The following is a 26,771-nucleotide window of genomic DNA, read 5'->3' on the forward strand; positions in this document are numbered from 1 at the left end:
TGTACCTAGTTACCATCTCTAACCTAATCTACTGTAGGCTACATTTCTCTGCACCCCTTTGTGAGGAATTCTATTTATAACATGGTAGAAATAACAGGAGAGAGAGCGCCATCTCCGGTGTAATTTAAAAGTGACATTCTAACCGTGTAGTTGTTTTCTTTCTTAGAAGACAAGACGTCCAGACCTAGGCAGCAGCTACCGTCAACTTCATATCCCAGGAGGCAATGCGATCTGTCAGTTCCTAAGGTCTACAAGCCCAGACAACCTGCGAAAGGGAGGACTCGTCGGTGCGGCGACAATTCTCTCGGTCTTTCAACGATTATTGTTGTTAAAATAGAGGCATACATTAAAATTCAATTGGGTAGAAATAGAGCATTCCAAGCCTCCCGCCCCGCTACCCCTGCACAGAGATATGAGCGGCAGCGGGCGGCCCAGAACTAGCTCGTTTGCTGAGCCACAAGGTGTATCAGGAGCCGCCGCAGCATCCGCTGGATCAGCCGCTGCCGTGGGGAGCAGCACAGGAAAGTCCGGGGTCCCGCAGGCCTCGGGGAGCAGCTCGTCGGGATGCTCGAATTTAAAGCTGACCAGTACGTTTATTTGATTTATTTTGTAGTCGATAAGTAGCTTTTTCACATTTAAACCTCAAATGTTATGTATGTATTAATATTCGATTTAAAATCCTGTTTGAAGGCAAGGCTAGCCAAGAAGCTAGCTGTTACCTAGCTAGGCTAACGTCAACTACAGTAACTAACGTTACAGCTAACGTTTGCAGGGTTTATAGCAAGAGTTATGTCTTGTAAGGTCTAAACCAGTTGTTTTGTGTGGTAGCTAAATTATTTTAGATACATATTATTTTATTTAGTAGCAAAGTTGCCTGACTTTGCGCGCTTGGTTTGCTACACCAAGCAAGAAGAAAGGTTAGCTAGCTGGCTACTCGGCTGGTATCCATTCAGATAGATGGCTAGGTAACTACAGTAAAAAGGGTGTGTGGAAAGAGGTGATATAGCTAGCCAGCTACAAGTGAACCACTGTCTGCCAGTAACGTATGCTGTACTGACCAAATTGGTATCTAGCTAACTACACATAGTAATGTGTAATGTAACTCTATTCGTTGGTTGTATATGTACGAAGGTTAACGATGACTGATGACAAGGTTACATACAGCTAAGCTATGACTCAAAGTTCTAATTGCATGATAAGGCGCAATGCTAACGTCTGGAGGTAGATACTCGATAAAAAAATTCATTTGAATGCCTTCTTGATAGGACATTGATTGTTGGTATTTTGATAGGTTAAAACAAGACATCTACAGTGTTTATCTCAGAGGTTTGATTGGGTGTTTTTTTCGCATGGTAGAAAAAGGTGTGTGAGGGAGCGAGCGATATGAGTCCACATGGGGTCATTCTCAGTGCTTTGGGTATCTCTACCAGTTTACAATTGAGTTCTACTCCACACCTTATGTCCCTGTCCAGACAACACACACACACACAACTCAGTGACCTAGGTCACCATGCAGTGGGTAGTGTGTGAGTAGGGTTCAGGTGTAACGGATATGACCAACAGGCCTATTGGATGTCTATTATCCTACAGGCCAACTATCGTTCACCGAAATTGATATCATTCGAGTAAAACACACGGGTGGTGCCGGCCCTGTGGGCTTGTTGACTTTTTTCCATAAAGCAAAGCCCTTAGCCCTGGTGTTATCTCTGAGTATTGATGTTAACATGGGCCCGTTATGACTTCACTGGTAACCTCTGTCAGACAGGCAGGTTCAGTGGTTATACAGGCCTAGTCTAGGTGGTAGGCCTAAGCCTACTTCTAGTCTGGAGGACAACATGACCCTGCTAGTCTCTGTTTTGGTCCCATGATGAGTTATAGTTGACCCTTCAACCTGTAAGACAGAAGCCCCTGAGGACAGAAAAGGTTAGGACAAGTCAGGTGGGTTATCATTATGACCTGGATACAGGTGCACCAAAGTTCAAAGCTCTCATACACAAATTAAATATATTACATTTTCAAAGCATAGCTTTGAGCATCCTTTGCTTGTCATCTAGGCTACTTTCTGTTGGGTTGATATAAACCACAACTAGTGGTTTACCTGATTTATGTGAGGTTTCTGGGCTGCTTTTCACAAATAATTGGAGTATTGATCTTAAATTAGTTTTGGGGATGAGTCAACAATCCTAGATCACTGACACTCATTTGATTTCCACTAATGATGTCACTTCCCTCCCCTCTTTTCCCTTTCTCTTGTTTCCCAGGAGACAGCGGAAAGGTGACGACAGTGGTCGCCACGCCCGGCCAGGGCCCAGACCGCCCCCAGGAGGTGTCGTACACAGACATCAAGGTGATCGGTAACGGTTCGTTTGGTGTGGTTTACCAGGCACGACTCATTGACAGCCAGGAGATGGTGGCCATTAAGAAGGTCCTGCAGGACAAGAGGTTCAAGGTAGGGGTCGTGTCCTACAGGGTAGAGTTCTTCTTCTTCCACAAGTTAGACTGATGGATTATTCTCCCCTGCAGAACCGAGAACTCCAGATCATGAGGAAGCTAGATCACTGCAACATCGTCAGGCTACGCTACTTCTTCTATTCCAGTGGTGAAAAGGTACGTCTCTCGTTTTCACCACAGCGCCCCAAGCCTTTCTCAGAAGCCTCACTAGTCTTCACCATGGTCCTTCACTGCTGCCCCTCTCTCCTCCATAGAAGGATGAGGTATACCTTAACCTGGTGCTGGACTTCGTCCCAGAGACTGTGTACAGAGTGGCCCGCCACTTCAACAAGGCCAAGAGCATCATTCCTATTATTTACGTCAAGGTAAGACTCACATGCATATCGTTTTTTTACCTCCCTGCCCCACCTTTCTGTGGACCTTCCTATCTCTTCATTCACTTTCAGAGAATACATCTCTGATCTATAGGACTTATCTCTCCCCTCTCCCCCCCAGGTGTACATGTACCAGCTCTTCCGTAGCCTGGCCTACATCCACTCCCAGGGCGTGTGTCACCGAGATATCAAGCCCCAGAACCTGCTAGTGGATCCAGAGACAGCCATTCTCAAGCTCTGTGACTTTGGCAGGTACAGACACAGACCCCCTTTGACAGTACAGCCTTTCTCAGGCTTAACAGGACTGGAAGCATCCACATCTCAAATATACACTGAAATGGTTGTGAGTGGAATTCCAGAGATGTAGGTGACAGCTAGCGGGGACATGAATAACTGAGATGGGTGATTTCATGTGAGAGTATATCAGTAAGAGGCAGGGGGTTTTCAGCTCCACCTCCATGACCCTCCCCCCCCATTTTTTTTTTTTACCCACAGTGCCAAGCAGCTGATCCGTGGGGAGCCTAATGTGTCATACATCTGCTCGCGGTACTACCGCGCCCCGGAGCTCATCTTCGGGGCCACTGACTACACGGCCAACATAGACATCTGGTCGGCAGGCTGCGTGCTGGCAGAGCTGCTGCTGGGACAGCCCATCTTCCCCGGAGACAGCGGTGTGGACCAGCTAGTGGAGATCATCAAGGTAGGTGGCAGAGCGATTAGATGTGTGTATATGGAGGGGGGTTAGCGATATGTGTGTTTGTCTATTGGGCTCCACCCACACACCAGCCTGCCTCCTCCCGTCCCTCAGGTTCTGGGGACCCCGACCAGAGAGCAGATCCGAGAGATGAACCCCAACTACACAGAGTTCAAGTTCCCCCAGATCAAGGCCCACCCCTGGACCAAGGTACCTGGCCTCTCCCCCAGGAGACAAGGCAGCATCTCCTCTCTGCTGCCGTCAGCCTAGACAGATTTGGGATTAGGAATGTAAACTTGCCAAGACTGTTGTTTCAGTGTGTAATCACTTAAAAAAAAAAAGAAAACTCGCCCATATCCGTTTTTCCTCCATATCTTCCTCCTTCTAATCCTTGCTTTAATTTGTACCCACGATGCCCTCTCTCATTCGTTCACTGCCTCCACCCCAGGTGTTTAAGCCTCGCACCCCTCCCGAGGCCATCGCCCTGTGCTCCCGCCTGCTGGAGTACACCCCCGCCACGCGCTTCTCCCCCCTCGAAGCCTGCGCGCACACCTTCTTTGATGAACTCCGCCAGCCCAACGCCCGTCTGCCCAGCGGGCGAGACCTGCCCCTGCTCTTCAACTTCAGCACCACCGGTATGTCCTCCTGAGGTCGTTACCTCACACACACACACACGCACGTTTACACACGCACACACACACACACTGTCACGATGGTGCTTTAACCGCTCTTTGTGTTTCTGTCCGTCTCCTTCCAGAGCTGTCCATCCAGCCCCAGCTCAACTCCACCCTCATCCCTCCTCACGTCCGCGTTCAGACCTCCTCCTCCTCTCACGGTAGGATGGCACGCTCCACAGCACCATCACAGTAGTCCTGCTTTCCCCAAAGAAAAGGAAATGCCGCTAAGTCGTATTGCCGCTAGACACGATTAAAAACACTCCAACAATGTGCCACCATACTTGATTTAGGGTTAATTAAGTGCACAAGATTTGATGATGATAATTAGTGCTGTCAGTTAAACGCGTTATTAATTTTTTTATCGCAAGATTAACTTTCTTTTTGGCCTATCAAACTTTGTAGTTTTTTTCACATGCTGTTGCAACGACTACTGACGTTAGAAAAACTACAACACCAAACCGGATCTAGCTAGACTGGAAACAAAACAGGCACGCCACACACACTCTTTAGCCGGCTTGCGAGCCGGCTAAAGAGCCTCGTCAAAGCCAGGCAATGTTGCAATGTTGTTTTCAATTTAAAAAAAAACATTTTCACTAACTAAGCAATCGAATCCACTTTTCAATGTTGAAAAAATAATGGGACAAAAAGAAATCAAGGGACATTTAAAATAGATAAAAATTTGCGATTAATCGTTTGACAGCACTAATGATAATTAAAAAGGCATTTAAAAAAAAGAAGTATGCATCCTACAGTTTCAAAGTCCCCCAGCAGGGGGTGGTGTTGGAACCACCACCACAGTAGCTCAGTCCCAGATTGGCATGGCTGTCGTAGTTACAATGGTAACACATGGTGGAAATTGCATGTACAGTATCAAAATGATTACTAGTATATCTCAAGTAGGATAAATAGTTATTTTTAAACAAGTAGAGGATTCAATGGTATTTATGTACTCTGTTTTTATGACCATCTGGTTTCTTCTCCCTCCCCTCTCTCTCCCTTGTGTCTCCTCCATAGATGGGATTGGTTCTGATGGCTCGTCTCAACATAGCTCTGTACCCGGCTCCCTCAACAGCACCTGAACCATCCTCAACCTCAGCTCACCTGCCAGCCCCCAACCCTGCGTGCACACACACTCACACACACACACACACACACTCACACACACTCACACACATACTACATCCTGGACAGCTTTCTCCATGCTGCTTGTTATCTCCCATTGGTTAGAGCCATTCCTTTTTGTACTGTACATATACACACCTGGGAACTTTTGTTAACGTTCAACTCAAACAAAACTAGTGCTCTGAGAGACATGGAGACACCCTCACAGTGTTATTTCATGCCCTATTTTGACCCATTAGCTCAGTTCTGTGTGTGTGGTTAGAACCCTGATGCTGCTGCTGATTGGTTAAAGGTCCTGTTGGAGGGGCAGGTCCTCTGGATAGTAACTTTTTTTTTTTTTTCAACAATACTTTTTTGTTGAATTTGTTTTCTTTTAACTGGAGTTTATTTATTGGAGACAGATGACCACATGAGCAGCTCATGGCCCCTATACCACATAATGTCAGAGAGAAAAGCTCTCTCACCTCCAGGGCTCTCACTTAGAGTATTTTCAACACATACCTCCCTTCAACCATACCTGGGGTTGACCTCCATTCTGATACGACAGGACTGGTGGAAGGCAGCAGAATTGTGTCGGGGTGTGACATTTCCCTTATCGGGTCAGAGGTCAACTCCCAATGAGAGGAGGGAGGTTTTGTGATTTCAGACGAGGCTGTAGTGTTTTTTCTTCTTCTGGCTAGTCAGAAACCATGAATGGCCCCACCTTGACAGGGCATTTTAGAAGCTAATTGTTTAGTTGTGGAAACACATACTCGGGCCTGGGCGCTATATGGACGTGGAGAGAAACGGTAGTGTTTTTTATACGTTTTATTAAATTACCATGAAAACTGATGACAACAGCTGCTTTTTTTCCTCCTTTTTTTGCATACTTAATGTAAATGTATTTATTATTTTAAATAGGTTTTCAGAGTGCCACTATTCACTCTGAAAAGGTTGGGGAGGGAGGTGGAAGTGATCGATTTACTAGCTATATTTGTTAACCATTTTCCATCGGTGGGAGATGTCTCTAAGGAAGTCTTAATATTGGTTGCAAGAAGGATTTCCATAGAATTAAGACACACAAACACACACACGCACCCATGTGCTGGATTGAGACAGCAGCTGTAAAGGATTTATCAACTGTGGTACAGCCGTCTATATAAAGAAAGTATCTATATAGGCTTTCAGCAGCCATTTTGACTAGAGTATTAACTATGGAATAACTGACTCCTGCTTGAACAGGACACATCTCTGTGCCCTTCAGTTCTGTGAAATAGGGTTTGTAAGTGTGTGTGTGTGAATGTGAGTTTGTAACCATGTCTACTCTTGTTGCCAGTGTCGTAGGGAGGATTCAGAGTTTCTTTAATCCTGACATCGTGTAGCTACTTCACGTGAGACGATGTGGGAAGGTTGAGGGGTAAAGCATGGCTGGGGTTTGGTGTCCGACAATAGTGTGTGTGATGTCCTTGTAAGCTGTACCCTTCAATCCAGACCGCACAGTTTAAAAGCCAGTGTTGTAGATTTAGATCAGTTGTCAGTACTGACCACTTGAAAGCTTCTAGTGCAAGCCTTTTCTATTGTGAAACCCTGCCCTCTCGTCTTACAATGTGATCAACAACTCTGTATAATAACTTTGTTTTACAGAACACTGTACTGTAGGTATGTTTTATTAAGCTTCCCTGGTGTCCCCTGTAAGGTGGGGTTTGGGCATTAGCACCAGTTATAAACCTGAAAAGATTTAACTCTTGCCCATGTGGCACCTCGGGAAAGAAAATACATTTAGCATACCTTATGTTGACATCCTTTGATTTCAGAAGCCATTAGTTGTTTTCCCCTAATGTATCGTACTCTTGTTGCACATGTGTAAATATCTCACATTTGTGTTTATTTTTGATTCCAATGTTTGTTGGATTGACCCCTCATGGGATGTGAGCTGGTCACCACGGCCCAGGTTCATTTTCCATTCCTCTGTTTGTAAATACTCGATTTTTTTCTTTCATGTCCTGATCCAAGATGTACAGAAATTAAATTGATGCTTTTCACCTCAACCTGACCCTTCCCCTCCTCCCTGGTCATGTTCTCCCAATGTGCTGGATCTCTCTCCTCTGCCGCTTGTTCTAGATCCCCAGACTGTGGTAGTGGGCATTTGTCTGTCAGACAAGTTGGGAGAGCTGAAATAGTGCAGATAAGTTAAATAAACCAGGAGGAGGGAGAGACAGAACACCCATCTGTCTGTGTGTATGATATGGGCTCATTTAATAAAGTGATGAAACAGATGGTTTGAGGATTTTACTGACGTCAGGATGAGTGGGCATACTAGTCAATTATTCACAGGGAGAAGGTCAGCCAATTCAACTGTTACACACTGAAGTATTGGTCAAAACACAAACTTTATTGAATGAGAAACATCACAAAATCCCAACAATAATTCAGAGTTGCAAAAAATGTACAAGATTAATGGCATGTAGGGAGTCTTAAAGAGCATATGAATTCGGCTCGCAGATCACACTGAGCACCAAGCCAACCATGATCACCTGAGGAGTAACAGAACAGTCAGATAATAACAATGAATGAAGCAGATCTAAGTCAATGTATATCCTACCTCCAAAGTTCATCATTAAACACGATTTGCTGTCATCCAAAGCGTGCAAGTGAATGTAGTCAAACTTGGACCCATCGCTCCAGAACCACGAATCGCTCTGAAGAAAATAAAGCATGGATGCAAGCACTGATGCCTATAGACTAATACATCCACCCTTGCTTACATCATAAACATTGGTCCCGCCAATCCAAGTCCAGGTGAAAGCTCCAGTCTTTCTCTTGACCATTTCCTGGAGGATGTTGTTCTGCTTCAAGGAGTGCACAGAGGCAAGGTTTGCACCCAAGCGCAAGCAGTACAACTGTAGAAATAAATTATTCATTTTCTCAAAGAGCAAAATTCTACCCAACTGAACAAAGTGTGCCACAAGCTTCCAACAGGCAAATTGAATATGACCCATAATTAGTATCAATGTGTACAATTATGCACAAATACCAACTGCCCCTCTGCTCAGTTACCTCAGCATCAACCCAGTTACTTGGATAGGACAGATACAGGTAGCAGCTTTTCCCACATTTGGACCATCCTGGAGGACATCTACTCACTGCTTCTCTTCTGGGGAGTGCGTGTTGTTTTTTGTCCTTACCCACATGTCCTTGAAAATATGGAGGATGGGAAGAGAGCAAGATCAGTGGTAAGGGTAGTTTTTTTATATCTAGTTTAAATTTCACATATATATTCACTTACATTCATCAAGCCGTTTGCCACCCAGCAATGAAAAAAATATTTTTTAAACCAAAAGTATTAGGCCTAATCATCATTTAGCTTGACATGCACCCAGCGTTTAAACCACCCAGCAGAGAAATTGTCATTGACAATGTGATTATTTCAAATCAGAAAGCAACCTGATCTAATAAAAAAGGTATTCTGGATTTAAATTTATAGTCGGGCATTATCCCTTACTTACATTTACATTTATTCATTTAGCAGACGCTTTTATCCAAAGCGACTTCCAAGAGAGAGCTTTACAAAGTGCATAGGTCACTGCTCATAACAACAAGATAGTCAAAAAACATCGCGAGTAGCCAAAACATGAAGCACACATTGTGAACAACCAAAGTAAGTGCCAAAGGGAAGAACCATAAGAGCATGTAGTTAAACAAGTCACAACCAAACAACATGAACAGCTATAAGTGCAAGTGTACCTGTGGAAAAAAGCAAGCAACAGTAATAAAACAATATATCACAGCGAGAACCAAAAATTTAAATCAGTTACCATTAACCACAAGAGCAACTCTCTAAGCAAGAGTCATTGTGATCCTTGAGGAAACTAACATCGGATCAAGCGAACCGTTCCTAAGTACCGTTGTACTCCCATACTTAAGAGACACATCGTTCTAGTCTAGTTGCTACAGAAGTATATTTTGATTCAGGTGAAGAAAATGTTTTCACATTTTGTGTTGTGCATCTCACCTGTTGCCACAGTCACGGAAAAAGCGGCACAGAGAAGCAAAGGAATGGTCCACATCGCTAAGTTGTTGGAATCCAATAGGTATAAAAACGATTCTTTCTAAGTCTGTCAGAACTCTTGCAAACAAAACCTATTTTAACTGTCAAACCATCGCAGTTTAAGAGATAGGGTCTATGCGCACTAATGTGCACTAATGGATACCAGCTGATGGTCATGGCTGCATTACAGAGAGCGCCAATTACACTCAGAACAAACACTGCTGATGCAGACACTAGTGAGCCTTGTGTTGAAAAACGTTCTCACAAAGTAACATACATTTTCCAATTTGATTAACTGAAGTTCGGGAGGAAGATATAGCGCACCAAGACTCCTCCTTTACTCCAATCAACTCATACGCATCAGCCCAGTTAAAGCACAGAGGAATGCGACCGAACTCCCCGTTTTCAATTACGAGTTCTTTATAAAGTGTCTTCCATTCCTCTGGTCCTTGTGCTAGCATGTTATTGACACCCTCCCACCCTTCCATTTCTTCTCTGCTTCTCCCTGTCGTCTATCCCGGCTTCCCGGGGGATCTGCTTGAGCTGCTGCTTGGCCGTGACCCACGAGGACTCTCTGCCACACCCCTGCTTCATGCATCATTTATTCAATCGCTGGTGTGTTACTGAACTCGTGAACTCAGCGTTAGATGTTATTTCTCATACTTACTTTACCAGTTTCCCAAGGTGTGAGAGGAGGGCTTTTTGCTGGACAAGGCAATAAGAGGATTAGATAAGAATCCCACCCTCCAAGTAAAACACAAAGGCTACGATCACTATTGTCAGGTTTGAAGCATTATCTCTGTGAGAAGAAAGATAACAGTACATGTTACTCTGAGTGTGGAACCTTTTGTTACCAGCTATCATGGACTTTCCCGATGGTCTCCTATCCAGTGGTCACACCCATTTTTAACATTGTTACACGGGGTTCTATTTAGAATGCATCTGTTTATAATTCTAGAAATCTGAGAGTTTCACCGACATCTCACTCACTGACGGCATTACGAGCACTGTGCACTAGTCTCTAATAATTACAGAAAAAACAAATCTACCATAAAAAACAAGGCCCAACCAGAAAACAAACATGTATGTGATCAAATGCATTCAGGTATGTGACCATAGACGGTCACAATAACTGAACAACCAAAATGTGTTTGGTTCTGTAAAGGAGTTTCGTTGTGGGGGAAGACATCGGCTCCTTTCCCAGTTACCAATGGGGTTAAACAAGGTGGAATATTGTCGCCTGTTCTTTTTAATTTGTATATGGATGATCTTTGTAGGACATTAGAAGTGTGTAAGACTGGCTGTATGGTGGGTATAGGTGTATTAATCATCTGATGTATGCAGCTGATTTAGTTGTTATGTCTCCATATAGTGCTGGCCTACAGCAACTGCTTAGAGTCTGCTCAAACTATGGACTACAGTATGACATCAAATTCAATGTAAAAACGAGTGTTGTAATGATTGCCAGAAATAAGGAAGACAGGAAGCTATGCTTTCCCTCTTTTTACTTGTCAGGGCAAGAGCTAAATGTAGTTGCTAAAGCAAAATACCTGGGCCACATCATTATGGATGATTTTTGTGAAGACAATGACATACAGCGCCAGTGCTGTAAATTATATGGACAAGCAAATATGATGACATGCAAATTTCATGTGTACTGAAGAAGTTAAAACATCTATTTTTAGAGCATACTGTACTCCACTGTATGCAGCTCACCTATGGTGCAGCTACAGCAAAGCAAAGATACATTAGATAAAAGTGGCATACAATGATGCAGTTAGAATCCTGCTACAGTGTCCAAGATGGACCAGTGCTAGCCATTTGTCTGTGACGAGTAATGTTCCCACCTTCCATGCTGTGCTGAGGAATTTTAAGTACAGATTCATGTGCCGATTAACAGAGTTAAAGAATACAATTTTAACTGCCTTAACCAACCCTGCACTTAGTGATACCAGATATACCTCCCAACCCTGGAAACACTGGAACACACATCTGTACCTGTTTTAATTATTGTGCATAGCTATATGTATGTTTGTATGTATGCATGTATGTAAGTATGTATGTATGTTTTGTACATTCCCTTTATGTAATATGTGGTAGTCAGTATGTCTCTATGTATTTATGTTTGTGTGTACTCCTCTTGTAATATGTTATGTGTACTTTTCTATCTGGACCTTGAGTCAAATAAAAGTGCAAATAAAGTTATATATGTATATATATATATATATATTATAAATATGGACGTGAGCAAACAGGTGGAAGTTATCAGTGTGGTGGTAGCGCTCTGAACACAAAATAAGCTCTGACTGAATCATCTGTTGGTTTCAACACTTTATTGAATGAGAAACAATTTTAAACAATACAAAATAAAAGAATCACCTACCAATCAATCTTCTAATCAATCAACATTTTAAGAAAAGGTCCACAGAAAAAACAGGTTTTTGCTCATTTATATTCTAATGAGTACAATGAATTACACAACTATAGTATCCACTCTATGGTTATAACAAACATGATTTAGAATTGATTAATAATTGAGGATGATTAAAGAAAAATATATCAGGCTCCATATAGTGCTGCAGCTTTGCAAGCTGGTCTACCTTCATTTGGCGCAGATAAAGCCAAGCTTTTTCTCGCAATATAGATCATTCCATTTCTTTGTACCTGAGAAAAAATATAACCAGTAATCATTGTATATGTGTCTGTCTTTGGGAGAATTGTGTGATTTGTGTGACAATGTTATTTACCGCTATAGTTGATATGGATACATGGCTCCCGTCGACCGTGATTGTTGGGCTCCCTAGTGGCCCAGTATTGGAAGTTAAACATGGATCCATCGCTCCACAACCACAGTCGGTTCTTTGGGAGATTAACAGACATTTGAATGTCAAGAACAGGCTGTCGGAATCAAACATGAACATTGTGATGCCTGTGACCCATCCTTACATCCTATCCTTCTTACCCTAACAGCATCTGTCCCCCCAATCCAAGTCCACGGGTAGCTACGAGTCCTGCTTAGGACCAATCTCTGGAGGAATCTTTGTTCCCCCAAGCTGTGCACGGAGGCAAGATTCCCTTTTAACTGCAAACAGTACCGCTACAGGAGAAAGACAATGTTCTTAGAACTTTCATACGTTTTCTATTAAAACATTCTATCCTACTGAACTGTGCTACAGGAAAACAGGAAATTCCAATAATATTTATAATTATCTGGGATTATTCAGAATGTAATATTGTTAATTGTTGTTGTTTTTTTGTTACTGTTCTAGCAGCATAGTTACCTCTGCATCAACCCATTGTTTTGGTCGGGACACATACAGGTAATTGCGTCTCCCGTATCTGGCCCATCCTGAGGGTAGCTTTTTAGGACATCTTTGCGCCTCGGCCATTTCCTCTTCCTCCCCGGGCCCTTCCAACTCGTCACTCATCAGCTCCTCCTCTGTATCGAGGAGAGACGGTGGGTTTCCATCCTCATCCATTTGTCCTGGAAAGGTAGTGTTACACAGCACAGTTTTTCATGGAGTTTATTCAAACAAGGAGATTGAGAGCTGCACAAGGGCAGCCACACATCTCACGTGGCCTAAACTGTAACCTTGGCTGTTACACCCATGAAGGACACATCCCAGGTTCATCATCTTACCCAGAGGAAGGTCCTGCTGCTGCACTTCAGCAGACTCCAGTGTGGGCTCTGTTGAGGGGACAGGTGTGTCATGAGCAGGGACATCAGGTTAAAACTAGGATTGTTGCTCCTGTGCATATTCAGAATGTGTTTTGATGTGTGTATGTCTGTTTGGAGTGTATCTCACCTATTGCACCACTCAAGACGAAGGCAGCACATAGAAGAAAAGGAATGGTCAACTTCGCCATGGTGATGATGGAATCCTGTAAAGAGACAGACAGCACAAAAGATTCATTCTAGGGTCATTGCTATCAGAATTCAATCCAACCAAATTCAACATGTTGATCCAGCTGAGAGTGGTAGCCTCAGTACCTGTTGAAGTGGGAATTGGATGTGTCAACAAGCTTCTGTTCCAATACAGAGAGAGTTCCCAATATATACTTTCATGACAAGGAAATACATTAACAAGGAATTCTTTTGTGCAAATGGTAGATTAAAAAGTAGATAGTAGATTGCTTTGTGAAATCCAACACCCGGAACATTGAAGAATGATTTCCTTGATTGACCTGCTGTCCCAGGTATCTTTGTGTCTCAGTAGTGTCACTTCTTCCCTGTCTTTATCTCTGGGTTGATCAAGGGACAGTTTGACATGCAAAAAGAAATGCTCCTTGAATGTGGCTGAATGATCCACCGGGTATCTTCTCATCGCTCATCAACATCACTTCCTCCTCTTTCTGGGGTTTGATCTAGGGTCCTTTTGCACCACACACACAACTGACTACCGTTCTAATGATTGGTGAATAATAATGAGCATTGCTTTATCTGCTGAATGCAAAGGCACAGGTGATTTAGTGTGGAGATAATTGAATAAATTCAACTGGCTTACACAGAGAAGTATTGATTAGGCAGAAAGTAATTTCAATAACAGACCTCATGATTTAAATATAATAGATAACAAGTTTACTATTATCTGTGCATTTCATACTGAAGCATATAAATATCAATTATGGACTAGATTTTGATCATGAACACATACATGTTAATTAGTTGCAAGATTATTTTATAGGCTGCTCAAGGAATCATTGGAGGAGAGGTTCCAGAACCATTTAAATGTCAGGTATAATATTTTTACAAGGTTAGATGTCCTCCTTTGTCAGAGAGACATGGATAAACAGTCAATGGTTAGTTTCTATATTCAAGAAATAGGACAAAGCATAACAAAAACAGATTTAATATGTGGTTAATTGTCAAGAATGCAAGTGCGGACCCAAATGCAGACTCATCTGATGCTCAACATATGCGTCTTTCCTTCTTTTATTGTAAGTAGAAAATATTAGGGATGGGACGTCTGGCACTGACGCATCGATGCTTGTGTCGCAAAACCAATACGCACAGTTTCGAAAAAGTGGTTTGGAGCTTGTGTCAAATTACGATGCCACGTGATTGATGACGTTCAATGCTTCAGACGTCACAAACTGGTTCAAAGTTGGTATGATCTACCCAAATCAATTGTAGATATCTAGGCGATTTCTTTAAGATTGCAAGGGAAGCATAGCTTCCCCTAAAATGTCAAAACATTTATGGTCAAATATTTACTATTGCAGGGCCGGCCCAAGGCATAAGTGAACTAATCGGCTGCTTAGGGCCCCCGTGGCCACCAGAGGGCCCCCAAGAGCACATGAAATTACTTCAGAGATCAATTCTGCTTAAGGCCCCATAAAGGCTTGGGCCGGCCCTGTCACAAACTACCATAGCCATACGGTTAACGTGGCTATGGTGTGTATCAAATCATTGTTCATCATTGTTTAATGCATTAGGCTAAATGTTGTAGCCTATGTAGGCTATTTAAGTAGATTTTCTATAAATGTAGCCTACATATTGAACTGATGAGAATAAGAAAATGAGAATGTCCGTTGTAAATCATAGTTTTCCCGTCGGGTCAGTGTTACAGGAACGTCTGGTTAAGCAACAACTCGGTCTAAGCCTGAGAATTATCCTGCCCCGGACCAGGCTAGTTTCGAAGCAGAAGTTACCATAGTAACTCAGTTCGAACTTCGTTGAGCTAGCTTTATGGAACCGAATGAACTAGAAATGAGTCTGACTAACTGACATAAGTCTGGCTTATTCGGTAAACTCGCTTTATGGAACAGTTCTCTGGTCTAGAACCTCCCCTAGCTGCATTGCAAATTAAGACAAGAGCCTTTTCAGAAAGTAGACCTACTTGATTGGAAATAATAGCTGTGTACACATTTATATTAAAATTATAAACAAAACAACAAGAGAAATTGAATGTGGACAAAGCTGCCCTCCTAAATGCATTCACTCTTATCTCAAACTAGCATAACCACATATGTGTCCTACACATACATATATAATTTTAAGTAAATTGGAGTCGTGGTTCATAAGAGATATTTGTTGTTGTTTTTGTAAATGTTCACCGTACATAACGGACTGTATGGGTTACCAATGGCTGTTCTGTTCTTCAGAAATAAGGCATGTATAGCAAGTTTTAGACATTTTAGACTGATGGGGTGGAAATGCCATCACTTTGAAAATTGACAATTGGAGCATGGCCTGTAGCGCCACCTATTGTCTCACGTAGTCCATGTTTGGTATGGTAGTTACTAATGGTCTGCAGTTTCAAAATGCCAAATTTCACAACTTTTTACAGTACTGGTCTAGGCGCTGCCATTGACTCCCATTGCACTAGAATAATACCACCAATAACAACCGACCGGAGGAACCCTAAATACCTTCAAAAACAATAGGTTTCCTCCTACCGGAGGAACCCTAATAATAATAATACTAACAATAACAATAGGTTCCCTCCTGACGGAGGAACCCTTATAACAATAGGGTCCTCCTACCGGAAGGTAAAGTAAACATGTCCAGAAAGGAGCCAAATGTTGCACCAAGAACATATTTATTATTTGGAAAGTAGACACTGGTTACATAATGTCAGCACTGAGTTACAACATGTGTCACATTGTTTCTGTGAAATGAACAGAACTGAAAGGGGTCATTCCCTCTGAGGGGATGTATGCTGGCAAAATACAATTCAGAATTGAATTGTATTTAAACCACCCCCTGAAGCCTAATTGCCCCCCATAAACAGCTGAGAAATATGTCTACATCCATTTCTTCCCTATTCATCCCCTTTGATATCAAAAAAATAATTGTTGTGTGTATTCATTGTGTGTGTAGCATGTCCTTAACAACTCAAAAACAAACGTACAAGGAATTGTATGATTTCACACACATTTGAGTGTCCTGAATGGGGAAGCCATTACATTTAGTCATTTAGCAGACACTCTTATCCAGAGCGACACATAGCAGAGCAGTACATAAGTGTTTGCTTTCTAATGTTAATGTATTAATGCTGATGCTGCTCTCTCTGTTATCTTTCTGTGATAAAAAACAGTAAAGAAGAACACTATGACACTATGCCCTGCTCTTGTTATCAGGAGTGTGTCCTTATTGTTGACCCACAATCACTAGACATTGACTAGTATTAAAGCTTCAACAATAGTGAGATAACATGATAGGTCTTATCGAGATCGAAGATGTTCTGGACAGATACAGCAATTCATTATAAGGCCATGAGTTTACAAGGCCAACTTGGAGCGTCCTTGAGACAGGTGAGATAGCTATTACCCAATGAGTTTAATTATGAAAGACATCTTTGCTGTGTGCTGTCCTGTATTCAATGGGATGATTTTGGAAGTTACCGTCTGGCACGTACCACTAGCCACTGTCACGTACCAGTGGAGGCGCTTCTACGGCTTTACTTGCCATTTTGTTTCCCGAGCCTTCTGCTTGAGTGATTTTCAGTTGTCATTAATAAACTTTCCGTTCTGCACTCCGCATTTCGGTCCTCCTTGTAGCTAGGCATGATTAAGATGTATATCTGAATTCCTTATCTTGGATGTAAACTGTAGAGTACATTTTCAGTGTTGTACAACATTCAGGTGTTCAGAGTACATGGTTTATTGTTTAGGAGCTTTAGAAAAGAAGACTAGGGAATACATTTGTACTCTGAATACATTTATTTCAATAACACACCATTATCTTTTAGTTAACTTCCATTAGTCAAACTTAGCTGTCTTTATTACACATGAGGAATTATAGGATCAGCCTAAGGATGCAGGACATGAAAGGGATCTGATCAGTGGGATTTTACAGGTGGTTAAAACATCAGAGTCTCGCAGGGGCAGGCCTTGGCATGTGGCACCGGCTTGCAGCGGTCAATGACTGCTCGGACCTCGCTCGTCTGCGCGCCGTCGTACTTGCCAGAGATGTACGTCTTACGGGTCCCTCCATTCCTGTAGGTGCGGCTGAGAAGGGCTGTGTAGGGGACGTTGGCGGTCATCTTGTGACCTTCCATGCGGACCATGCAGAAGTGGTTGGGGGGGACCTTCAGCTCCACGGACACGGTGTGTTTCTGCTCGTTCATTATGGTGGTGCCCTTGGAGGACTGGAAGGTCTTCTCTCTGCTGAGCTCCAAGCCGACCCCAATGTTGATGATGGGGATCTTGGTGGTGAAGCTCGTTTTGATGCCCACCTTGGTGGAGCGGCCGATGTTCCAGGATTCCTCCACCTTCGTGGTCTTTGAGATGGTTACCTTCTTGACCACAGTCTGGCACCCGTTGTTGGTTACCCGGGACCTGCGCATGGTTTCAGGTGGTTGTTTGAACATCTTTGCCTTGATGATGGCGTACACCACGTTGGAGATGGACTGGGTGTAGTAGTCTTTGTTGATGGCCAGGACCTCGTAGCTCTTGTACCAGTACTCACGTCCCTCCCAGGGCAGGAAGAAGGCCTGGTGCTTTGGTTCCACCTTACCCAGGCCGTACTTGTTCTTACCCACGTAGGTGCTCACCCAGGAGCAGGTCCTAACAGCATTTTTGGGCACGGAACCATAAGAGCCTCGTTTCCACTCCAGGAACTCAAAGTTGTCTTTGTTGACCAGCAGTTCAAAGTTACTGATCTTGTACTCTTTATCGCCATAGGGGTAGTGGCAGTAGGGGCCTTTACTAGGGGTGTAAAACCCAGACACACAGCCGTATTTGCAAACGTAGTCGATTCGTCTAACGTAGCTGTTGACGATACTCACAGCTCCGTTGGGGAGCCGGCCGTTCCATTTCAGCCACTGCAGGTTGACGTTGTCCCCGAACGAGGACAACATCTCGAGCTGTTGGTTGTCAAAGTCGGCAGGTGTCAGAGGGCCTTGGACAGGACCCTGACTTAGAGGAGGGGGGACACTGCCTTCCAGCTGTGGGTTCAACATCGGCACTGCAGACAGGGGTGGAACGGCAGAATACTTGTGAGGTGTCAGACACTGCTGTGGTCGCCAGTAGAAAACCAATTCACTATACAGAGATGGGTCGATTATTGTTTTCAAAACACTTAATCATCTTACCCAGAGGAAGGTCCTGCTGCTGCACTTCAGCAGACTCCAGTGTGGGCTCTGTTGAGGAGACATGTGTGTCATGAGTAGGGACATCAGGTTAAAACTAGGATTGTTGCTCCTGTGCATATTCAGAATGTGTTTTGATGTGTGTATGTGTGTTTGTATTGTATCTCACCTATTGCACCACTCAAGACGAAGGCAGCACATAGAAGAAAAAGAATGGTCAACTTCGCCATGGTGATGATGGAATCCTGTAAAGAGACAGACAGCACAAAAGATTCATTCTAGGGTCATTGCTATCAGAATTGAATCCAACATGTTGATCCAGTTGAGAGTCACAGCCTCAGTACATGTTGAAGTGGGAATTGGATGTGTCAACAAGGTTCTGTTCCAATACAGAGAGAGTTCCCAATATATACTTTCATGACAAGGAAATACATTAACAAGGAATTTTTTCGTGCAAAGGGTAATTTAAAAAGTAGATTGCTTTGTGAAATCCAACACCCGGAACGTTGAAGAATGATTTCCTTGATTGACCTGCTGTCCCAGGTATCTTTGTGTCTCAGTAGTGTCACTTCTTCCCTGTCTTTATCTCTGGGTTGATCAAGGGACAGTTTGACATGCAAAATAGAAATGCTCCTTGAAGTAATTTCAATAACAGACCTCATGATTTAAATATAATAGATAACAAGTTTACTATTATCTGTGCATTTCATACTGAAGCATATAAATATCAATTATGGACTAGATTTTGATCATAAACACATACATGTTAATTAGTTGCAAGATTATTTTATAGGCTGCTCAATGAATCATTGGAGGAGAGGTTCCAGAACCATTTAAATGTCAGGTATAATATTTTTACAAGGTTTAATGTCCTCCTTTGTCAGAGAGACATGGATAAACACTCAATGGTTAGTTTCTATATGCAAGAAATAGGACAAAGCATAAAAAACTGATTTAATACGTGGTTAATTGTCAGGAATGCAAGTGCGGACCCAAACGCCGACTCCTCCGATGCTCAAAATATGCGTCTTTCCGTCTTTTATTGGAAGTAGAAAAACTACAAAAAGCAGACCGTCAAAAGCATAACCAATGAACTCTAATGGACACTGTGGCATGTGAGAAAAACTAAGCACAGAACTAAGAATCCAAGCCACATAAAAAGCACAGAACAAACAAGGCACAGGTGAAAACAATATGTCCTAATGAGAATAGATTAACAGAACCAAAACCAAGAAAACACAGCGAGGGCCTCTGGTGGCCAACAAAGAGTCACAACCCTGACAGTTAATGGTACATATTTAATTGAGAGCTATCCAATTCATGGCTGTAAAATGAGCCTGTGGAAACTGTTCCTTGTATTGTTTTTGGAGATACTTCCTTGATATTAAGAAAAACATAAGAAAGGTGTGGTGTGTGAACGTGTGTGTTTGGAATGCATCTCACAAGTTGCACCACGCAGGACGAAGGCAGCCTAGTAATCAAGAGATGGTTGAACTAAAAACCTAAAGTTTTATTAAACCTTTAAAATAATAAAGTTTTACCATATCCATTTAAAATAATTACTTTTGAGTGGGTTTTCAGGGTTTTGAACCCAAAACCAATGTAGAGCCGAAACCAACAAAAGTTGTGTCACCCAGGAGCGTTGTTATACTTGGTGTGTGTATGGTATGATCTACCCATATCAATTGTAGATATCCTTTTCATCATAAACACAAATGGGAATTTGTTTTATTTTGAATCATCCGAAGAGGACTGCTAGAACCATTTTAATGTCAGAACATTTATACATGGCTCCATGTCCAACCAATTCACTTCATGGCTGTAAATGGAGACTGAAAATTGTCAAGACACTTCTTTGATTAACTAATATAAAGATCTAATCAAAACCTGAATCTTTAGTTCTGCCATGTGGCAGTCTTTTAGTTTGACGTTGTTGCTGTAGGAGGAATTCTGACAATATGTAGCCATAGAGTTCCCAATCAACAGAACCAGCAGAGATTATGATCGTGAGTTTCCTAGGGACGATTATGAATGTGTATAGTATCTGAGTGAACAAGGGGAAAGTTCTCAGTGTGGAGGTAGTTCCCTGTAGCCATCAAAACCTTTGTTGGTTTTGGCTCTTCATTGGTTTTGGGTTCAAAAATAATTATTTTAAATGGATATGGTAAAACTGTATTATTTTAAAGGTTTAATAAAACTTTAGGTTTTTAGTTCAACCATCTCTTGATTACTAGGCTGCCTTCGTCCTGCGTGGTGCAACTTGTGAGATGCATTCCAAACACACACGTTCACACACCACATCTTTTTTATGTTTTTCTTAATATCAAGGAAGTATCTCCCAAAACAATACAAGGATCAGTTTCCACGGGCTCATTTTACAGCCATGAATTGGATAGCTCTCAATTATATATGTACCCATTTCTACATACCATTATATTAACATTTACATTTAGTCATTTGGCAGACGCTTTTATCCAAAGCGACTTACAAGAAAGAGCTTTACAAAAAGTGCATAGGTCAATGATCATGAACAACCAAAACATTGCGGGTAGCCAAAACATGAAGCATACATTGTGAAAAGCATGTGGCAGTGGGTGGAACCAGAAGAGTATGTAGTTAAACAAATTACAAGTAAACAACGTGATCGTCGAAAGTGCTAGAGTGTAGCTGGAGGAAAGCAAACAACAATGATATAATTCACAACGAGTACAAGTAGTTAAATTAGTTACAACTAACCAACAAGTTCAACAAGTCCCTCAATAAGTGTCATTGTGTACCTGGAGGAAATAACCTAACATCGGATCCAACAAATCTTTCCTTAGTACCGTTGTACCATTGAACAAGTGCGTCATTAACCTTTTCTTGAAGGTGGGGAGACAGTCAGTATCTCTGATGGAAGTGGGGAGATGATTCCACCATTGGGGGGCCAGACAGGAGAAGAGCTTGGGTTGGGAGGGGGCGCTCTTGAGAGGTGGGGCCACCAGACGGTTGTCAGAAGAAGACCGTAGGTGGCGGGTGGGGGTGTAAGGCTGGACGAGAGACTGGATGTAGTCAGGTTCAGTCCCGTTGACCCCTCGGAAGGTCAGTACCAGTGTCTTGGTATGGCAATACCATTAAAATATATTATTATATAAATTTGTTTTTTTATGCTTTGTCCTATTTCTTGCATGTAGAAACTAACCATTGAGTGTTTATCCATGTCTCTCTGATAAAGGAGGACATCTAACCTTGTAAAAATATATCTAACTTTTAAATGGTTCTGGAGACCCCCTCCTCCAATGATTCCTTGAGCAGCCTATAAAATAACCTTGCAACTAATTAACATGCATGTGTTCATGATCAATCTAGTCCATAATTGATATTTATATGATTCAGTATGAAATGCACAGATAATAGGAAATGTGTTATCTATCATATTTAAATCATGAGGTCTGTTATTGAAATTACTTTCTGCCTAATCAATAGTTCTCTGTGTAAGCCAGTTGAATCTATTCAATTATCTAAATCACCTGTGCCTTTGCATTCAGCAGATAAAGCAATGCTCATTATTATTCACCAATCATTAGAACGGTAGTCAGTTGTGTGTGTGGTGCAAAAGGACCCTAGATCAAACCCCAGAAAGAGGAGGAAGTGATGTTGATGAGCGATGAGAAGATACCCGGTGGATCATTCAGCCACATTCAAGGAGCATTTCTTTTTGCATGTCAAACTGTCCCTTGATCAACCCAGAGATAAAGACAGGGAAGAAGTGACACTACTGAGACACAAAGATACCTGGGACAGCAGGTCAATCAAGGAAATCATTCTTCAATGTTCCGGGTGTTGGATTTCACAAAGCAATCTACTATCTACTTTTTAATCTACCATTTGCACAAAATAATTCCTTGTTAATGTATTTCCTTGTCATGAAAGTATATATTGGGAACTCTCTCTGTATTGGAACAGAAGCTTGTTGACACATCCAATTCCCACTTCAACAGGTACTGAGGCTACCACTCTCAGCTGGATCAACATGTTGAATTTGGTTGGATTGAATTCTGATAGCAATGACCCTAGAATGAATCTTTTGTGCTGTCTGTCTCTTTACAGGATTCCATCATCACCATGGCGAAGTTGACCATTCCTTTTCTTCTATGTGCTGCCTTCGTCTTGAGTGGTGCAATAGGTGAGATACACTCCAAACAGACATACACACATCAAAACACATTCTGAATATGCACAGGAGCAACAATCCTAGTTTTAACCTGATGTCCCTGCTCATGACACACCTGTCCCCTCAACAGAGCCCACACTGGAGTCTGCTGAAGTGCAGCAGCAGGACCTTCCTCTGGGTAAGATGATGAACCTGGGATGTGTCCTTCATGGGTGTAACAGCCAAGGTTAAAGTTTAGGCCACGTGAGATGTGTGGCTGCCCTTGTGCAGCTCTCAATCTCCTTGTTTGAATAAACTCCATGAAAAACTGTGCTGTGTAACACTACCTTTCCAGGACAAATGGATGAGGATGGAAACCCACCGTCTCTCCTCGATACAGAGGAGGAGCTGATGAGTGACGAGTTGGAAGGGCCCGGGGAGGAAGAGGAAATGGCCGAGGCGCAAAGATGTCCTAAAAAGCTACCCTCAGGATGGGCCAGATACGGGAGACGCAATTACCTGTATGTGTCCCGACCAAAACAATGGGTTGATGCAGAGGTAACTATGCTGCTAGAACAGTAACAAAAAAACAACAACAATTAACAATATTACATTCTGAATAATCCCAGATAATTATAAATATTATTGGAATTTCCTGTTTTCCTGTAGCACAGTTCAGTAGGATAGAATGTTTTGATAGAAAACGTATGAAAGTTCTAAGAACATTGTCTTTCTCCTGTAGCGGTACTGTTTGCAGTTAAAAGGGAATCTTGCCTCCGTGCACACCTTGGGGGAACAAAGATTCCTCCAGAGATTGGTCCTAAGCAGGACTCGTAGCTACCCGTGGACTTGGATTGGGGGGACAGATGCTGTTAGGGTAAGAAGGATAGGATGTAAGGATGGGTCACAGGCATCACAATGTTCATGTTTGATTCCGACAGCCTGTTCTTGACATTCAAATGTCTGTTAATCTCCCAAAGAACCGACTGTGGTTGTGGAGCGATGGATCCAGGTTTAACTTCCAATACTGGGCCACTAGGGAGCCCAACAATCACGGTCGACGGGAGCCATGTATCCATATCAACTATAGCGGTAAATAACATTGTCACACAAATCACACAATTCTCCCAAAGACAGACACATATACAATGATTACTGGTTATATTTTTTCTCAGGTACAAAGAAATGGAATGATCTATATTGCGAGAAAAAGCTTGGCTTTATCTGCGCCAAATGAAGGTAGACCAGCTTGCAAAGCTGCAGCACTATATGGAGCCTGATATATTTTTCTTTAATCATCCTCAATTATTAATCAATTCTAAATCATGTTTGTTATAACCATAGAGTGGATACTATAGTTGTGTAATTCATTGTACTCATTAGAATATAAATGAGCAAAAACCTGTTTTTTCTGTGGACCTTTTCTTAAAATGTTGATTGATTAGAAGATTGATTGGTAGGTGATTATTTTATTTTGTATTGTTTAAAATTGTTTCTCATTCAATAAAGTGTTGAAACCAACAGATGATTCAGTCAGAGCTTATTTTGTGTTCAGAGCGCTACCACCACACTGATAACTTCCACCTGTTTGCTCACGTCCATATTTATAATAGCCCATAAAGAAACTCCTTTACAGAACCAAACACATATTTGGTAGTTCAGTTATTGAGACTGTCTATGGTCATATATCTCAATGCATTTGATCACATACATGTTTGTCTTCTGGTTTGGCCTTGTTTTTTTATGGTAGATTTGTATTTTCTGTAATTATTAGAGTCTAGTGCACAGTGCCGTGATGCAGTCAGTGATTAAGATGTTGGTGAGGCACACACACATATTACAGGAACTATAGATGGGAAACAGTGCCCGTAATGCCGTCAGTGAGTGAGATGTCGTTGAAACACACAGATTTCTGGAATTATAAACAGATAGTGCGCCCTAAATAATATCCACAGACAACTGACACTAGGACATCGTTGATGCAGATACAGAACAGAAATGAAGGGGTGCATTGCATTTACATCGAATGGAAAACAAGACCTGCCCTGAAATGCACCCCCCCATGTTTTTCTGTTCTGTAAATCCCAGCATCATTATGTACAGTCTATGGGCTCAACACCGGGACACAGGCATTTTTTTGAATGTAGCGCCCCCATCTGGTTCTAAGTCTGATGGGCCTTAGGCCCACCTGTAATTTAACAATTACCATCAACTGCTACCAGCTGTTGCTCATGACGTTAGTTGACTTCAAAAGTCGTCCGATTGTTTGTGTTTCGCATGTTTCCTGTATCTCTCTTTGGTGAAAGATAACTTTGTAAACACACAGCAAACTTTCAACAGGTAATGTCTTTCTCATTTTTAGCTGGCTCGCTTGTTGATTTGACTTTGGTTGGATTGTCTGAGTTCAGAGAAATGATGACGGCTAGTACGAAATGCTATGACCTTAAAACAAATCTGTCCTTTCAGGATAGGCTAAAAAATCCCTTAAAAGATCATGTGGACCATTCTTCTGTTTCTCTGTGCTGTATTTGTCCAGAGTGGTGCAAGAGGTGAGAGGCCAGTTAAGTTTAAAACAAACTAGTAGCCTACTGAAAGCTACAATAGCATCCTTTTTATGTAGGCCTAATGATTTTGGCACAATGACATACATTCATTAAACCGCACAAAGCAATTTTCCACACATGGGTGTAAAGATGTATGTCTTGTGACAATGTTAATTAATAAAATCCACACCCGACAAGAAGGCTAACCTACTAAATTGATAGTACTTCCATATCACATAACTGGTACCCTGTCCGGTGCTCGATCTCCTTATTCGGAGACCTCCAGTTGACCTATTTAAATGATTTTTTTCAGGAGAAAAAGATGACCGAAACAAACGGTCTGGTCCCAATTGTCCCTCAGAGTGGACCAAAAATGGACAAAGCTGTCACCTTTATGTGTCTCATCCAAATAATTGGGTTGGTGCAGAGGTAACTATAGGCTACCAAGTACACAAGGCAGTTTGTGCGTTCTTGCATCAAATACCAGATTAGAGTCTGGTATAATTTTCCTGTCAAGGCTCCAATGCTCCAATATGTTTTTTCTTAACACTACAGCAGTATTGTTTGGGATCGGGAGCTAACCTAGCCTCTGTGCACAGCTTTAGCGAGTACACGTTCCTCCAGCAATTGGTCGCCAGCAGCATTGAAGGTCTCCCCGTGACATGGATTGGAGGTACTGATGCTTTTCAGGTGAGCGTTGGATTCATGGATGTGCCATAGGCTGTGGGATGCGTAGCATACTGATGCCTGGTTTCTTGACATTTAAATTGTTTTCTCTCTCAGAACCGGGTGTGGTTCTGGAGCGATGGGTCCTTGTTTGACTACGCTGCCTGGGCCGCTGGGGAGCCCAACAACTATGGTGGCGGCAGGGAACCATGTATAGTGATGAACTGGGGAGGTAAGGTATATTGACTTGGATCTGTTTCAGTCCCTGTCCTTGTCTGATTACTGCCATTCTTCAGATGATTACAGATGGAACGATTCTCCATGTGACCAGAAACTCGGCTTCATCTGCTCCTTCCAACTCTGTTAACTCTTGACACTGATGAAAAATTGTGCAATTGTTCTTTCAAATTGAGACCAACAAAAGATGAGAAGCCTCCTTACCTTGTGTACTGTGACTTATCCTATATGTAATGTCTTTCAGAACAAATGCCATGTGGGTTAACTTAATAAAGTGCTGAAACGAGTTCTATTGCCTTGTAGTCCTGTTCACACTAGAGGGAGACATTGTGTCTTGCATGTTTTACTGTGGAGTATTGACGTGGATGGTTTGGCAACATGACAGGCAGGCGCAACTCCGTTTATGACCTAGCTGTGTGAGTTGTCTGCCTTTCACCATGTAGATGTGTTGCCTAGATACATCCTATGCTGTTTGACTGCCAATGTTTGCCATAATTTCTTTTAATCAGCCAGAAAAGATCTGATCTGGCCTGGTATACTGGAGAGACTTGCTGCCAAAGCTTTTACAGGATTAAAAAAAAGTCTCCTTGGAGTTTTTTTTGCTGTTTGCACATTCTGCCCCTCAAAGACCTTCTGGGTCACCTGGCATGGCTAGGTTGCGCTCTGCTTAGTTGTTACACTACCCTCCCATCAACTCAATTCTCCCAAGGAAGTATTTAATTGTAAACGATGTCGGGTGTGAGCCATGTCCTTGTTGATGGGTAGTAGGACTTGGATTTACCTATTGACTCATAACAGCAGAACGAACATCTG

General features: G+C 42.3%; 4 protein-coding genes across 6 annotated transcripts; 2 read left to right on the forward strand and 2 right to left on the reverse strand.

Moving 5' to 3' along the window:
* The first annotated feature begins 260 nt into the window (after positions 1-260).
* gsk3aa (glycogen synthase kinase 3 alpha a) lies at positions 261-7,573 on the forward strand. Its single transcript, XM_067255952.1, has 10 exons — positions 261-587; positions 2,262-2,449; positions 2,524-2,607; positions 2,706-2,816; positions 2,947-3,077; positions 3,321-3,525; positions 3,634-3,729; positions 3,968-4,154; positions 4,277-4,354; positions 5,211-7,573. The coding sequence occupies exons 1-10, from the start codon at positions 413-415 to the stop codon at positions 5,273-5,275; spliced, it is 1,320 nt and encodes a 439-aa protein (XP_067112053.1). The 5' UTR covers positions 261-412; the 3' UTR covers positions 5,276-7,573.
* A 4,086-nt stretch (positions 7,574-11,659) lies between these two features.
* LOC136961972 (ladderlectin-like) lies at positions 11,660-13,372 on the reverse strand. The gene is made up of 7 exons (XM_067255502.1): positions 13,337-13,372; positions 13,152-13,227; positions 12,986-13,033; positions 12,627-12,829; positions 12,308-12,442; positions 12,093-12,204; positions 11,660-12,009 (listed from the first exon to the last, which is right to left on the reverse strand). Exons 2-7 carry the CDS (start codon positions 13,210-13,212, stop codon positions 11,948-11,950), a joined length of 621 nt encoding a protein of 206 aa, XP_067111603.1. The 5' UTR covers positions 13,213-13,227; positions 13,337-13,372; the 3' UTR covers positions 11,660-11,947.
* A 3,722-nt stretch (positions 13,373-17,094) lies between these two features.
* On the reverse strand, positions 17,095-18,742 carry LOC136961971 (natterin-3-like). 2 transcript variants are annotated; one of them, XM_067255501.1, is made up of 3 exons: positions 18,550-18,623; positions 18,384-18,431; positions 17,095-18,256 (listed from the first exon to the last, which is right to left on the reverse strand). In XM_067255501.1, exons 1-3 carry the CDS (start codon positions 18,608-18,610, stop codon positions 17,151-17,153), a joined length of 1,215 nt encoding a protein of 404 aa, XP_067111602.1. In that variant the 5' UTR covers positions 18,611-18,623; the 3' UTR covers positions 17,095-17,150. The 2 variants fall into 2 exon arrangements, 1 of the variants encoding a protein (XP_067111602.1); XR_010878881.1 differs by lacking the exon at positions 17,095-18,256 and adding an exon at positions 18,725-18,742 and having other exon boundaries at positions 18,369-18,431; positions 18,550-18,625.
* Positions 18,743-22,307: 3,565 nt separating this feature from the next.
* On the forward strand, positions 22,308-26,244 carry LOC136962000 (ladderlectin-like). 2 transcript variants are annotated; one of them, XM_067255549.1, is made up of 7 exons: positions 22,308-22,360; positions 22,470-22,545; positions 22,664-22,711; positions 22,868-23,070; positions 23,255-23,389; positions 25,839-25,953; positions 26,018-26,244. In XM_067255549.1, the coding sequence occupies exons 2-7, from the start codon at positions 22,485-22,487 to the stop codon at positions 26,086-26,088; spliced, it is 633 nt and encodes a 210-aa protein (XP_067111650.1). In that variant the 5' UTR covers positions 22,308-22,360; positions 22,470-22,484; the 3' UTR covers positions 26,089-26,244. The 2 variants fall into 2 exon arrangements, with proteins under 2 accessions (XP_067111650.1, XP_067111649.1); XM_067255548.1 differs by lacking the exons at positions 25,839-25,953; positions 26,018-26,244 and adding exons at positions 23,493-23,604; positions 23,688-24,033 and having other exon boundaries at positions 22,312-22,360.
* The last annotated feature ends 527 nt before the right edge of the window (positions 26,245-26,771 follow it).

The sequence above is a fragment of the Osmerus mordax genome, chromosome 18 (assembly GCF_038355195.1).
Source record: "Osmerus mordax isolate fOsmMor3 chromosome 18, fOsmMor3.pri, whole genome shotgun sequence".
NCBI classification, from domain to species: domain Eukaryota; kingdom Metazoa; phylum Chordata; class Actinopteri; order Osmeriformes; family Osmeridae; genus Osmerus; species Osmerus mordax.

Bases quoted from the DNA above. Each gene is read 5' to 3' on its own strand.
- gsk3aa (XM_067255952.1), top strand. From the start codon at position 413: ATGAGCGGCAGCGGGCGGCCCAGAACTAGCTCGTTTGCTGAGCCACAA. The intron at 2,608-2,705 runs GTACGTCTCTCG...TCTCCTCCATAG, and splicing joins TCTATTCCAGTGGTGAAAAG to AAGGATGAGGTATACCTTAA. The intron at 4,155-4,276 runs GTATGTCCTCCT...GTCTCCTTCCAG, and splicing joins CTTCAACTTCAGCACCACCG to AGCTGTCCATCCAGCCCCAG.
- LOC136961972 (XM_067255502.1), bottom strand. From the start codon at position 13,212: ATGGCGAAGTTGACCATTCCTTTTCTTCTATGTGCTGCCTTCGTCTTG. The intron at 12,830-12,985 runs GTAAGATGATGA...CTACCTTTCCAG, and splicing joins GCAGCAGGACCTTCCTCTGG to GACAAATGGATGAGGATGGA. The intron at 12,205-12,307 runs GTAAGAAGGATA...AATCTCCCAAAG, and splicing joins GGGGGACAGATGCTGTTAGG to AACCGACTGTGGTTGTGGAG.
- LOC136961971 (XM_067255501.1), bottom strand. From the start codon at position 18,610: ATGGCGAAGTTGACCATTCTTTTTCTTCTATGTGCTGCCTTCGTCTTG. The intron at 18,432-18,549 runs GTGAGATACAAT...TCTCCTCAACAG, and splicing joins CGTCTTGAGTGGTGCAATAG to AGCCCACACTGGAGTCTGCT. The intron at 18,257-18,383 runs GTAAGATGATTA...CCCTGTCTGCAG, and splicing joins GCAGCAGGACCTTCCTCTGG to TGCCGATGTTGAACCCACAG.
- LOC136962000 (XM_067255549.1), top strand. From the start codon at position 22,485: ATGGCGAAGTTGACCATTCCTTTTCTTCTATGTGCTGCCTTCGTCTTG. The intron at 22,546-22,663 runs GTGAGATACACT...TCCCCTCAACAG, and splicing joins CGTCTTGAGTGGTGCAATAG to AGCCCACACTGGAGTCTGCT. The intron at 25,954-26,017 runs GTAAGGTATATT...GCCATTCTTCAG, and splicing joins TATAGTGATGAACTGGGGAG to ATGATTACAGATGGAACGAT.